The sequence below is a fragment of the Somniosus microcephalus genome, chromosome 5, assembly GCF_052327205.1.
Source record: "Somniosus microcephalus isolate GS21.2 chromosome 5, FLI_Smic_1.0, whole genome shotgun sequence".
Taxonomy (NCBI): Eukaryota; Metazoa; Chordata; class Chondrichthyes; order Squaliformes; family Somniosidae; genus Somniosus; species Somniosus microcephalus.
In genome coordinates this window covers 101,985,523-102,000,750 of record NC_140991.1, presented here as the reverse complement: position 1 = coordinate 102,000,750, position 15,228 = coordinate 101,985,523, and the positions used below count along the sequence as shown (strand labels likewise).

Below are 15,228 nucleotides of genomic sequence, written 5' to 3'. Positions count from 1 at the left end.
GCTTATCATCAGATTCCTATCGTTAAGAGGGACAAACCATATACGGCCTTTGAAGCTGGCGGAAAACTGTACCAGTTTTGCCGAGTACCATTCGGTGTTACTAACGGTGTCGCCTGTTTTCAACGGGCAATGGATGCTTTTATAAGTGATAACTCTCTCTCTGACACCTTCTCATATTTAGGTGACATCACGGTGTGTGGCAAATCAAGGGTGGAGCACGATTTTAATCTAGAAAGATTCCTTCAAGTTGCGGAAAAAGTTGGCTTAACTTTCAATAAAGAGAAGTGTATCTTTTCGACCACCGAGGTAAATTTACTGGGGTATATTATCTCGGGAAACAAGATTAAACCAGATCCAGAATGGCTGCGACCACTGATTGAGTTACCTTGCCCTACTAATTCTAAGGCCTTGCAACGAGTTGTTGGACTGTTTTCTTATTATTCTAATTGGATTGCAAATTTCTCGCAGAAGATCCGGCCCCTTATTCGGGTTACGACATATCCTCTATCATGGGAGGCCAGGATGTGTTTTGATAATCTTAAAAAGGATATCCTTGGAGCAGTTGTGCATGCTATTGATGAGCAGGTTCCCTTTGTGATTGAGACGGACGCTTCCGATTTTGCAATTGGGGCTACCCTGAACCAAAATGGAAGACCTGTGGCCTTTTTCTCACGTACTCTGAGCAATAGTGAGCAGAGACATTCATCAATAGAGAAAGAGGCGTACGCAATAGTAGAAGCACTGCGTAAATGGAGACATTATTTATCTGGGCGACATTTTACGTTAGTAACTGACCAAAAATCTGTGTCCTTCATTTTTGATATCAAACATTTCGGAAAGATTAAGAATGATAAAATAATGAGGTGGAGGATCGAGTTGGCATGCTATCATTTCGATATAGTCTATCGTCCGGGGAAGGATAATGTTGCCGCTGATGCGCTGTCGAGGGCTTATTGTTCTGTGCTTCACGGAGATACGCTTATTAATCTTCATAATGCTTTGTGCCATCCTGGTGTTACGAGGATGATACACTTCGTACGCAGTAAGAATTTGCCCTTTTCAGTTGAAGACGTCAAACGGATGACTTCATCATGCTCTGTCTGCGCCCGGTGTAAACCAAATTTCTTTAAGCCTCAACGAGCTCATCTTATAAAGGCTACTTCTCCCTTTGAACACCTGAGCATTGATTTTAAGGGGCCTCTTCCTTCAACGACTCAGAATCGATATATATTTACTGTTGTGGATGAGTTTTCAAGGTTCCCTTTTGCTTTTCCTTGTGCAGATGTATCAGCTGCTACAGTTATTAAATGTCCGACTCAACTTTTTGTCATCTTTGGGATGCCTGCGTATATCCATTCGGATCAGGGAAGTTCTTTTATGTCTTCCCAGTTGAAGGAATACCTCCAGAGTCGGGGAATTTCTACTAGCAGAACTACCCCGTATAATCCCCAGGGTAATGGACAGTGCGAACGATACAATGGGGTGATCTGGAAGGCAGTTACGTTGGCTTTGACATCCCGGAACCTTAAGAATACACAGTGGGAAATGGTACTGCCTGATGCACTGCATTCCATTAGATCATTGCTTTCAACGGCTACTAATGTGACCCCCCATGAAAGGCTCTTCAACTATCCGCGGAGATCCTCTACGGGATATTCGGTACCTTCATGGCTTACTATGCAGGGACCTGTGCTGCTCCGACGCCATGTTAGACTGTCAAAGTATGATCCTTTAGTGGAGGAGGTGGAGCTATTGGAGGCAAATTCCCAATATGCTCATATTCGATTCCAAGATGGGAAAGAAAGTACGGTTTCAGTTAAAGACTTAGCTCCTTGTGGTGGCCAGCCCTCTCCTGAGGACATTAATAATAGCCATAATTCAGATAATGTTGATGTCGTCACAGATACTACGAACATTTCCAATCCTATTGCAGACACTTACAATTCTCTCAGTCTGCCCCCGATGGATGTTCATGACCCTCCCAGTCTACCTTCTAATGGGACTTCCAATCCGGAAACCGTTGATAATCGGGATATTGATAGCCTCCCTGCAGAAGATATTTCTGTGTCTCCTGGTGTGGGAGGGCAAGGAATTCCACCAAGGCTAAGAAGGTCGACACGAACAAGATATCCGGTCGACCGATTAAAAATGGACTTTTAAAATAATTAATAATTTAATAGTAAAATTTTAAAATTGTTGAAGGCATTATACGTGTATTGCTCTAGTCATAAATAACTAATTGTAAACTGTAAAGGCTACCTAGGTTGAAGTATATTTTAAAAGGAGGGGTGAATGTGGTGATTATTCTTGTTTTATAAGAAGCATTGTAATTGGTTGCCTGTTTTCCTGCCTTGAGATATATGCTGTAAACTTATTGGTTAGTTGATTCCATGTGACCTGTGGTGGCCATCTTAAATTCAGTTCTCTACAGTTTTGTTGAGACTGGGTGCTTAACATGTACTGCTGGTTTTTTAAGGTTAATAAAGCCTAGCTTTTGAAAGGCAAGCTACTCTTTATTTCAACCATGCACTAGCAAAGCAAAGTAGGGTATGAGAATAAGCGGCCACAAAATGTTAAAAAATAAGAAAAATGACTGTATATCACACTTACTTGGATTCCGAGGAGGCATTTCTCTCTTGTTGAGTAGAGTGGAATGTTTGGTAATCATCTTCTCAGGTGAACAAATGTATTTTTAAAGACTTCACGGCTTGCTGTGATGTAGACCATTTGTTATTGTATTCCACCATCACCTTTGACACTCTTTTGAAGTCACGGGTTTGGTAAGCTTGTGCACTTTGTGGAATTGTTGAATTCATACGTGCTATTGTAGGCTGAGCCTTCCTGTGTTCTTCATGAAGTTCATTTTGTGGTAAAAATGCATCATTATGACAATAATTACCACTCATATTCAATAAAACCCAGGTACCTTTGCACTTTCACCTTGATCTCCATGTTCTGCCTTTTATGACATCATATTCAACAGCAAAGGATAAACATCTTGGGCTAGAAATTCGTGACCATAGCGTCACTCCGTAGTGCCATTAAATGGCGGTAAAACGGCCGCCACTGCTCTTTTGCAATCTACTGGCAGTTCCTGCGGCAGCCGTCGTTTTGTCCTTACCTTTGCACTGCTGGTAACTGGCAGCCCATAAATTGGTGTGCAACACTGACTTTACATCACAAGCGTGAACTTTGACCCTCGCGCTGAATTCGCCGCTGAATTCCAGGTTAACCTGCCGTGCAAGCAGGCTGACAGTGACGATGTCAGCACCTCTTAAAAAGACACACATCATTCAGGTAATTTTGAACATAAGGGGTTTGGACTGTTTTTTTTTATTTTATTGAAGTGGTGGATTGCTGCAATAGATGTGAAAAGTTTTTTAAGTGTGTAAGGAGTGATGCTGGACGCTTGCAAGGGCTCGGACGGTAAATGAAAGCCTTTGAGAAGTCAGAACATGCTGAGAATATTCAGCAGGTCACGCAACATCTGTGGAGAGTTCACGTTTCAAGTGGACATGCTGCCTGACCAACTGAGTTTTTCCAGCATTTTATGCTGTCATTTTACATTTACAGCATCCACTTGCAGAGGGAAGAGGAAGATGCAGAAGAGGAGGAAGCCGAAGAGGAGGTATCAAATGGAAGGATGCATCCCAGACAGCCCCTTTGTGGCCGGAATATCCAGGATGGAATCATCCGCCTGCAATCTGCCTCTCCTTGTTGACCCACTGGGCAGGCTGCATTTCTTGGTGTGTGTGAAAAGAGGATGGCACAAGGGTGGAGTTGTGCTAGCGGGAGGGCTGGAAAGTATGAGGTGCATGCCAGAAGGAGGATAACGTACGAGGATACCAACAACTTGTATCCTTTCAGCCCTGCCGCTGGCCAAGGGCTCAACCATGCCCCTGCCAAGAATGGCCTGCACCGTCTCCTCCAAGTGGATGAGGTGAGGCTAGGAATGGGAGATGTGCCTCGTCATTGGTCCAGATTGTTGGTAGGTGAGTCATGCATTGAGCAGTGTGTGAGGCTAGTGGTGCAGTTGGTAGGAGATGGCTTTTGAAGATGCATTCACTGACCTTGCCCAGTGGTCTGACGTCATGTAGCTTCTTTGGGCACTGGATCCAGGTGGTGGGGGCAATACTGCTGGCAGTGATGGCCTTAGTGATGTACTCCCACATTGTTCTCTCTGGAGGGCCTCCTGGCCCCTGTGGGTGGAGGGCCAGTCTTGCAGTGTTGACCCCCTGCACAAAGCTGGAGTGCTGCATGTGACACCCCTTCCCTGGCTTGCTGAGCCATTTGTGTTAGTGCTGAGGCAGTTTTCCCATTTGTTGAGGTTAGGAAGGTAATTCAGCTTTAACAGCTGAATATTCACATTTGGAACTTCTTTTAAATGTTGAATATTTTTTAAAAGGCAGAAAGGGTTGAAAAATGTATTGATTCACTGCATTTTATTTTATATTGCTTCAGTGTGCATGGCCCCTTTAAATCACACACCTCGTCATTACCCACAATTCCCTGTGAGCACCACAGCTTCACTCCCAGAGGCTGTGGGAAGCTGCAACGCCGCACCTGGACACAAACTTTGTCCCGGATCCCTCCAGCAACACCACAGGACGATGTTGCACGACAGGTTAGCGCTGTGCCACCTAGCTCCATGTCCCCCAGACCAATTTCACTTGGTTAGCATTGCAGCCATTTCCAGAGGCCATTAACTGTAGTTTCTGGTGAACACACATTCTTTCCCCCACTTGTTTCCACTCACTACTGAGGCATATTTGAATAATTTTTTAAAAATCTGACTGTGTGTATTAATGTACTGCTGGCAGTTAGTTAAAATGCCATGGACTATAATACTCAGTGCTCATGGCTTTGAGTGGTAAACTCATATACGTTCTGCTGTTTAACTGTTCAAAGTGACTTAACTTCAAAACAGTCCAACACAGCCCCCAAAGAATGATTAAAAATTAAGTTGCAGTATTCACTCAGTCACTAAAGTCATCATGACAAAATCTTATAAACCTGCAAGTCCTTAACCTTCTGATTCCATAAAAATTATTATGCCAGTGGGATTCTTTATAATAGTAATTGATGCAACTCTGAGTTATGTCCTACTTGAAGAACCTCATGGTGGTTCTGAGGTACTCCATGTGTAACACTGAACAGCAGGGCAGACTGGGAACTGGAGGCATTGCAATGTTAGCGGTAGACTTTACATTCTGTGGAATCACAGAAATGGCACCTTTGATCTGGTTAGCCTCAAGCAATGGAATTTTTATGGTTTTAAAAGTCATAAAGACTCATTCTGAAAAAATACATTTGAGGGCTATAATTTTCACAAGATGACTATAATGTCATCAAGGAACCTTACTCTGAAGTATATTCCGATAATATTTATTCTGAAGCAATATGTGAGCAGTGCAATGGTACATAAATCTGGCAGCCGTGTATGCAGTTTGGAAGAGTTGTACACTTACAGCCTTAGTAGTGCCTTATAGAATGGTCTGGTGAAGAAGGCATCTAACAGGTACTGGTGAATCAGAGCAAGACCCAGGATACGACCACTGAACCTGAACCTGAAAGGAAAATAATATTTTCTGTGAGAAATGAAATGGGTTTCATAAGTAACCAGTTTAAGTACCATCTGTTAATGATAGATTAACCACTTCTGCCATTCACAATTTGCCAATTTAATCTAAATTAAAAAGCTACCCCTATTATCATTGGCACTTCAAAAATGTTGGAGTGGCATGATATGGGTTTGTTCCTAATCAACCATGCTATCGGGGAATGCACAGAATAGAGGCCCTGCGCCTCCTACAGAGAGCGAGGAGACAAACAGAGAGGGGCCTCTCACTCCAGGTTATTCTTATGGACCTACTAGGTTTGAACAAAGAATGGCATTTGGGGTGACCTGAAAGTTGGTTTGCTTTCCATCCTCTTGGCCTGAAGCTGGCTGGAGAGCTAGAGAGGTAGAGAGGCTTAGGGAAGGAATTCCAGAGCTTAAGGCCCAGGCTGCTGAAGGCACGGCCACCAATGGTGGAGCGATTAAAATCGGGGATGCACAAGAGACCAGAATTGGAGGAGTGCAGAGGTCTTGGAGGGTTGTAGGGCTGGAGGAGGTTACAGGGAGGGGCACAGCCATGGAGGGATTTGAAAATAAGGATGGAAATTTTAAAATTGAGGCGTTGCTGCACCAGGAGCCAATGTAGGTCAACAAGCAGAGGTTTTTCAAAAAATTCATTTTATGGGATGTGGGCATTGCTGGCAAGGCCAGCATTTATTGCCCATCCCTAAATGTCCTTGAGAAGGTGGTGGTGAGCTGCCTTCTTGAATCACTTCAGTCCGTGTGGTGAAGGTACTCCCACAGTGCTGTTAGGGAGGGAGTTCCAGGATTTTGACCCAGCGACGATGAAGGAACGGCGATATACTTCTAAATCAGGATGGTGTGTGACTTGGAGGGGAACTTGGAGGTGATGGTGTTCCCATGCGCCTGCTGCCCTTGTCCTTCTAGGTGGAAATGGTCGCGGGTTTGGGAGGTGCTGCCGAAGAAGCCTTGGCGAGTTGCTGCAGTGCATCTTGTAGATGGCACACACTGCAGCCACGGTACACCGGTGATGGAGGGAGTGAATGTTTAAGGTAGCGAATGGGTTGCCAATCAAGCGGGTTGCTTTGTCTTGGATGGTGTCAAGCTTCTTGGAGCTGCACTCATCCAGGCAAGTGGAGAGTATTCCATCACACTTCTTATTTGTGCCTTGTAGATGGTGGAAAGTCTTTGGGGAGTCAGGAGGTGAGACACTTGCTGCAGAATACCTAGCCTCTGACCTGCTCTTGTTGCCATAGTATTTATGTGGCTGGTCCAGTTAAATTTCTGTTCCATGGTGACCCCCCAGGATGTTGATGGTGGGGGATTCGGCGATGATAGTAACGTTAAATGTCAAGGGGAGGTGATTAGGTGATGTGTGAAAGGGATTTGGTGCGCGTTAGGATATGGGCTTGAGAGCTTTAATGAGTTCATGTTTACGGAGGGTGGAAGATGGGAGACCAGCCAGGAGAGCATTGGAATAGTCAAGTCTGGAGGTAACAAAGGCATAAATGAGCTGAGGCAGGGGCAGAGACGGGCAATGACGGGGAGTAGGCAGTCTTGGTGATGGAGCAGATATGTGGTCGGAAGCTCATCTCTGGATCAAATAGGACTCCCTAATGTTTTCCTTAAAAATGTAATGAAGGTAGGTGAAAGTACAGTAGTGTTCCCACCACTTTGCCATATTTCTGATGTGGGTGAGCTCAGCAATCTGTTTTTGTCCCTCTCTATGTCAGACAGGACAGAACTAACGCAATAGACTCACTACTCCATCAGTTACTGGAACTGGCCAGGTGACTGGACAGAAGCTGATAGAGCTAGCTGAATGGATACGGCATTATTTAAAAGAAAAAATCATTTGAAGGCTTTGATGAATATTCTTGTCAGAGTATTTATACTAGTGCCCTTATCAGATTAGGGAAATTCCTGCGAAAATGTTATCCTTAGTGTCTGTGCTCAGCAGGATAAAGGGTTAAAACCCCAATGAATGAATGCCATGTGTGAAATACATAGCACAATAAGACACGGTTTAATATAAGAAAGGAAAATTGTCTAGAAGAAGGGTTTTCCAATCAAAATATATAAAAATAAATGGAACATATATCAGGAATAAATGGTTCATGAAAAAGTACAATATTCCTGTCTGGATGGGTTGAGAAAAAAAGTTGTGTTGAAGGCTCAATGAAAATATGAACCACCAAAATAAACACACGTGTTGTACAAAACATATCGGTGTTTTTTTGTGTGGCGGGTAAACGCTGCCACAGACTGGTTGGGCCAAATGGCCTGTGTCCATGTTGCAAATTCTATGTATTTCTATGAGTCATGCAGGTCTGTGTAGACAGTAGCCAACTTCATAACACCATCTACATCATTGAGCTGGAAAGTGGCATGGCCACATATATTAACTAGTAACTTTACACCATGCTGATAATGGGGACATTGCAGTGAGATGCATGCTATGGCAATGTCCTGTGGAGCGTTTTAGTAAGTACAATGTTATAGGATGGATGGACTCCACGTAAACAGCTTGTAATTCATCTGTATGAGACAGAGCTGCAGAAAAGGGTGTGCTCTAGTGACATTTATGAGAAAAAATCTGTGTGAAAACACAGATGAATCATTTTTTTTGAGTATTTACAATCATAGAAAAATCTAAAGCATCATCATAGAAGGCGAAGCAATAATTGCAAAATTGCAGCATAGCACTTTCTAACTTGCCGTTTCTAGTTTTAGTTCACACCAGTAGAATGAACTACAACCAATCCTATAAAATTGAAAGCAAGTTAATAGGAAACTTTTAAATATTTGCTTTCCTTGTATTACCTTAACACGCCACACGTAATTCAATAAAAGAGTTAATAATAACTTTTATCCCACTGGTGTGAAACCATATGACAAGCACAAGCGCTAAGACTAGAACTTTTAAGAGGTAATTTTACAAATTCGAGTTCCTTACATGGTGCTTTGCCCGCTGGGATGTAAGCTTCTCAAAATTCCCACATTCCCCAGAGTTATTAATAAAGGGACCCTGAAGGACGAAGTTATAAGGGTACCCTAAACAAAATGGCTTCTGGACCTCGTGGCAGAAGCCTGCAAGATTGAAAAAAAACAGGTCCCTGCAAAACGGCAGGTCAGATGACATGCCTGGGTCTGTGAGGGACTTGTTATTTCTGAAGCCAGACATTAGATAATGCAGAATATGCATTCTTCGTTTTGAAACCAATCAACTCAGGAAACATAGAAACATAGAAACATAGAAGATAGGAGCAGGAGTAGGCCATTCGGCCCTTCGAGCCTGCTCCGCCATTCAGTGAGATCATCGCTGATCATCCAAATTCAGTACCCTGTCCCTGTCTTCTCCCCATATCCCTTGATCCCTTTAGCCTTAAGAAATATATCCAACTCTTTCTTGAATATATTTAATGAACTGGCCTCCACCGCCCTCTGTGGCAGAGAATTCCACAGGTTTACCACTCTCTGGGTGAAGAAATTCCTCCTCATTTCAGTCCTAAATGGCTTACCCCTTATCCTTAGACTATGACCCCTGGTTCTGGACTCCCTGGCCATCATAAACATCCTTCCAGCACCTAGTCTGTCCAGGCCTGACAGAATTTTATAGGTTTCGATGAGATCCCCTCTCAATCTTCTAAACTCCAGTGAGTATAAGTCCAATCGACACAATCTCTCCTCTTACGTCATTCCTGCCATCCCAGGTATCAGCCTGGTGAATCTTCCAGACTTAATCTTCAACCCATCAAACCTATTGCATAAATAATTGGTTACAGTTCGAAGTAGCCACCAAGCCAGGAAAACGCCGATTAAACATGATGAATAACAAACACCGAGACATTAAGGAACATTTAACAACGGGGCAACCACCCAAAAAGCAGTTAAAGTGAACGACTATAATCACTTTAACAAGCCCGCCAAAATTAGACAAAGAACTAACCCTGACTTGGCGCGCAGATAATGAACCTCCGAAATAGTATAATTGTAGGCCCACCGGTAACCGAAAATGGAACAGGACTCAAGACAGGACTCAAAACACGCAGGACAAACGGGGCAACAAGCGGGCAGGCGAGATGAGGCGAACGGCAAGGCCGATAAGCAGTGAAGGGCAGCGTAGAGAAGCGTTGGGGACAAGCGGGCACACACCCCGGTCCAGGCATAAGCTGACGTACAAAGCAGGGGTAGAAGAAGAAGCCGACGACCACGAGCACCGCGGTAACAAAGGGCCGGGTAAACTATACCTTCGGATCATTACCACTGCACAGGTAATGATCTAGGCCACCGCGACCAAACCAACACCGAACCCCAACTGCAACAAAAACTTCGACGACCAGACCACCACCAGAAGAACAAAACCCGAAGTTTCCATTCTGCAAGGTAAAGTACCCAACAAAGACTTTACTCCCTATCCTAATGGAGGAAAAGAGGGTACTTTACTCAGACGACTCCACCGCCGCGCCCTGGGACCACGTGACGATGGCAGGCCCCAAAGGACACCAAGAGCGAACCCCAAAACCCCAACCGGCCCAATCGACAGGATTCGACCTGTCCAGAAACCCTTATTGGTGAGCATAATCCCTGGCCCCTCACAGCACAATTAGTTAGATATTGGGGGTGGGACAAGGTTAAGGGGATTAATACTGTGATTTTTCCCTCGATGTGCCGTGTGTTCTCCTTCCCTAATTAAGTGTACTCTTGTATGCCTGTAGCTATTCCAGTAATTTTTCCAGTGTTGTAATTTTATTGTGCCTTTTAATAATAATACGGTTTTCTTGTACCAAACCAGTTGTCTACTCCAATTCTGTATCACCGCCTGTACCTATGTCCGGTGTCTAGAACCCAGGGGTGTGGGAACGATTCGAACCACTCGGGAACCCAGTCAGAGGCGAGCTGACTGCACACACGCCACCCCCTACAGAAATGGCGACTGCGGCAGGACTCCGGCAACAGGGGTGCGATACAGTAGACACTGATTCGGGAGAGCAAACCGTAATGGACGAGAGGATTTCTGACTATGTATTCAGTAAAGTGAATATCACTAAGAAGTGGATCACTAATCTGTTAAAGGCTGGGTGTCCGGTAGATGCTGCAGCTAAATGGACAGAAGGGAAGGATCATAGGAAATCCATAGAAAAGGCAGTCTGGCTGATGTGCTTCAAGAAACAGATCCAGCTTCTGGACAGGCTCGTTGAAACACAGGCAGCCGAGATATGGGAGTCAGCCCTGGAAGTCCAAGACAGGACTCTAGCAGGGGAGAAGTTACTGGTAGCATTGCAGGCCCTGAATCAGGAAAGGGTACAGTTAATGGGGGAGCTTAAGGCCAGGCTGGAATATCTACAGTGCCAGGTCACCGAAGCCAAGAGCAATGAGCTGAGATTGCTGGAGAAGAATGCCCGCCTCGCGAGGCAAATAAGAGAGCAGGAGGAGAAAGTAAAAGACATAAAGGCAGCCTATAAGTTAGCAAGCGAACAGGGGTTTGAAGACGCAGATCATGGCCCCTGCAAGGAACAGATAGAGAATCTGAGCCTTGCACTAAGGAAGGCAAAGGGCATGGTGTGCCTCATAAGCCCGAAGGCAGCCCAGGTCGACTTTACAGGGAACCTGGGGAGAACGGTTCAAACACCACTGGTAGTGCCAAGGGACGACCCAGTTGAGGAGCAGGAGGTCCCACGACCACCACCCGTAGTGCCAGGTTTCAGCGAGGTCTGGCAGCAAAGGTGGGTGGAGCTAGGGGTAGAAGCGGAGATGGAACAACCCCCGCAAGAGAGGCTGGAACCGGGGCCGATGTGCCCGGCCCGGTAGCGAAGGTTGGGCCCACCCGCTCGTGATGGGGAGGAGGGACCCCATCAAAACCAGTTCGTAGTTCCCTACGGCACCCAACAGCTTAGGGCCACGGTAAGCCATATACCAAAGCTCGCAGAGAATGGGGACCCCTCGGTCCACTTCAGGGAAGTGGAGCAGGCAGCCAGCATCAACGAGTGCGATGATGCTGAACAGGCCAAAATGCTGCTATTTTCCCTGGAAAGTAAGCTCCTCCAGTCCCTTTCTGACCAGTGTAAGAAGGGACAGTGTGAGTATGGGGAACTTAAGGAGGAAGGTCTTGAGGCCATGGGGATGAATGAGGGAAGTCCTTTCTCCCCAGTGGAGAAGACAGTGCAGATCGCAGGGGAAACCCCGCAGGCTTTCGCGGATTGGTTTTGGCCGGTGTATAGGAGTGCCTGCACAGGGGCACCTAACCGGGCGTTCCTGGACCAGGATCAGCTGGCCCACTGGCTCCGTTGCCTGGTGGCAAACAGCTTGCCACAAGTCAGGGCCAAGGCGGAAGTCTGGTTTGACCCTAAGAATCCCCTGACCACCGAACTCACGGTGATCAGACAGTTGACCCTAGCCTACAGGAATGGTAGGGGAACCGATGCACACCCACCTAAGGGGAAGGTGCATGAAGCAAAACCCGGACAGGATAGGAAGGAGTGGCATCAGGAAGGGAATAACCCTTCTGGCACAAAGTTTAATTGTTACGGGTGTGGGAAGGATGGACACTGGAGGAAGGAGTGCAAAAACCCTCGGCAGGATAACAAGGGAAAGAATTCCTCAGCCCCAGCCCAAAAGACAGAGTTAGGGATCCCTCCCACCACAGTCGAGTCATTTTTGGACGCAATGAGGACCCTATTGACTGGCCCTGGGAGGGTAGCAGCCACTACAGGTGCGCTGACCCCCCTCAGCCCCATCCAACCCACAGCCCTGACTAGAGCCAGCGCAGCTTGTTTAACTATGTTCCCTGCAGTACGACTTATGGAAGAGACCCCTCATCGAGATGGAGGTAGAAAAGGTAAAGGGGACCTATCTGTTGGATACGAGGGCATCATGCACCATGATCCATTCAGATAACCCCACCACCTCACCTCTATCTAGCGGGGTCCCATACAGTCTGTCGGGATTCACAGGTAAAGAACAGGCTGGCTCATTTTCCATCCCGCTGTCCATTCATTTGGGTACACTCCACTCTAAGTGGACCTGTATCCTAATGAAGTGGGAAGTGGAGGGTGGAAAAGGGATCCTGGGAGCCGACTTTATTGTAGGCCACGGGATCCTGGTGGATTTAAGGAATCATTGCCTATGGGGGGCAAGTACAGGAAAGGAAGGCGGAGTAGTAGTCATCCCAGGGAAAGAGGGGAAGGGGACCCTGTGCACCATGAAGCCTAAAGATGGTTATAACCTCGAGCTCATGGTCAGTAACACCCCAAAGGAGTTCCAGGCATTTGTGCAAGCCCACCTAGCCACATTTGCCACACACAAGCACGACTGTGGGAGGGTCAACGGGTTTGAGGTCAGCGTAGACGGGGACCCCATGGCCCGACCACAAAAACAGTATAACTTCCCCAGGGAAGCGGAGCCAGACATGGAAGCAGCCATGTCCTCTTTGGTACAACACGGGGTCCTGAGACCGATAGCCACCCACGTAAACTCTCCACTGTGGCCAGTTAGAAAGCCGGACAACTCCTGGAGGGCCACGGTGGACTATCGGGTGCTCAACAGTAACATCCCAGCCTGTGCACCCAGGGTAGCAGCAGTTGCCGACCTGATAGGAAGTATCCCAGCATCCGCGACCACTTTAACGGTGCTGGATATTTCCAACGGGTTTTGGTCCATCCCTTTAAGGAGGAAGAATCAGTACAAGTTTGCCTTTACATTTAAAGGGCAACAGTACACCTGGAACTGTTTGCCTCAGGGCTTCCACAACAGCCCTAGCATTTTCCATCAATGCATGGCAAACAATTTAAAGGGCTTCAACCAGCCCAGGCAGCTGGTACAGTATGTGGATGAACTGCTCCTGTTCATGGATTCAAGAGAGGAGCATGGCCCTATTATGTCCGTGTATAATTAAGACACGGACTGCAGGAGTTGATTATAACAAGTCTTTACTGAATGGAGACAACCTGGAAACTGAAACTACAGAAGCCTGCTAGGGCCTTTTATACAGGGGTGGTCACTGCCGGTACTGCAGTCTGAGACCAGTTATTCCCTTAAAGGTACATACACAACAATTCCTCCCCTTTTAGATAAACAGTACATAACATTCATTTAACAACTAAATAATAACTAATTACAATTACGGTTGCTAGATACATTGGTTGAAGTTAAGCAATTATAAGTTCAGTCTTTGAGGAGGCTTCCTGATTCTGTCTGGATAATGCCTCTTTGGGATATCAGGTTCTTCTGGCAAGGTTGAGTCGGGATCAATGTCGTTGTTTGGTTCGTCTGCTTCCAATATCACCGATTCTGCGGTAGATGCAATGGTACTTCGGTTTCATCGTCAGGTGTATCAGATCGTGGTGTGGAGTTGACGTTTTCCAGTGACTCTAGAATCTGGTCAGTATGGCGTCTTACAATGCTCTCCCCAACGTCCACGGTATACATTAGAGGTCCTTGCCGTGTACAGATCGTTCCTGGCTGCCATTTCTCTGTGCGGTAGTCCCGGGCCAAAACTGGTTGACCTATCTTAAAACTCCTGGTTGGCCTTTCATTCATATTCTGAAACTGCCTGTTCTCCACATCTCCTCTGACGTTTGGCTTAACCAAATCCAAGCGGCATCGTAGTCTTCGATTGAAGAACATCATGGCTGGAGTTTGATTGGTAACCGCATGTGTCGCATTCCGGTAGGCAAACAAGAAGTTATCCACCTTGTGTTGTAGGGGTATATCTTCATTACACATTGCCTTGATAGCCTTCTTGAATGTTTGAACAAACCTCTCGGCCAATCCATTAGTGGCTGGATGATATGGGGCGGATGTGTAATGCTTAACACCATTGTTCTTTAAGAACCTCCGGAACTCTTCAGACACAAACTGTGATCCATTGTCAGAGCAAATCTGTTCAGGCAGCCCATTCCTGGCGAATATGGTTCGTAAGACTGTGATAGTTTTTTCTGTGGTGGTTGAGGACATTTTTATTACCTCTGGCCACTTTGAATGTGCATCCACCGCAATTAAAAACATCGAGTCCATAAAGGGATCAGCAAAATCAATGTGCACCCTTTGCCATGGAGATGAGGGCCACTCCCATGGATGTAGAGGGGCTTGTGGTGGGGCGTTTTGGACCTTCTGGCATCCTGTACAGCTCTTGGTCATCTCTTCGATTTCTCTATCGATTCCCGGCCACCACACAAACGCTCTGGCTAAGTTCTTCATTTTTACCCCTCCCAGATGAACCTCATGAAGCTTATTGAGCACTCTATCCTTCAATTTGGGTGGAATTACTACTCTGGATCCACACATCAAGGTTCCTCTGCACACTGACAGCTGTTCTCTTCTCGGCGAGAATGCTGGCAGCAGTGGTTCGCCATGTGCTGGCCATCCCTTCACCGTTAAATCATAGACCCAGGAGAGTGTCGCGTCATTTCGTGTTTCCTTTTCTATGATTGCATTCGTCACAGGGAGACATTCGACTATAGTCGAGTGGAATAACTCCACTGGATCCACTGCCAGTTCTTCTTCCACCGTCGGCAATCCATCTGCATTCCCATGCTGTTTAGTTCCTTTGTACTCGATGTCATATTGGTGAGCCCCTAGGAAAAGGGACCACCATCTGTAGCCGTTGTGCCGTCATTATCGGTACGCCCTTCTGAGGGTTGAAAATGGAG

General features: G+C 46.2%; 1 protein-coding gene across 1 annotated transcript in view; it reads right to left on the bottom strand.

The window, feature by feature from the left end:
- hecw1b (HECT, C2 and WW domain containing E3 ubiquitin protein ligase 1b) overlaps positions 1–15,228 on the bottom strand; it is a 773,289-nt gene that overhangs the window by 106,821 nt on the left and 651,240 nt on the right. Inside the window, exon 23 of the mRNA XM_085988048.1 lies at positions 5,469–5,567. Within this exon, the coding sequence (XP_085844174.1) occupies positions 5,469–5,567 (99 nt within the window). The remainder of the gene's footprint in view (positions 1–5,468; positions 5,568–15,228) is intronic.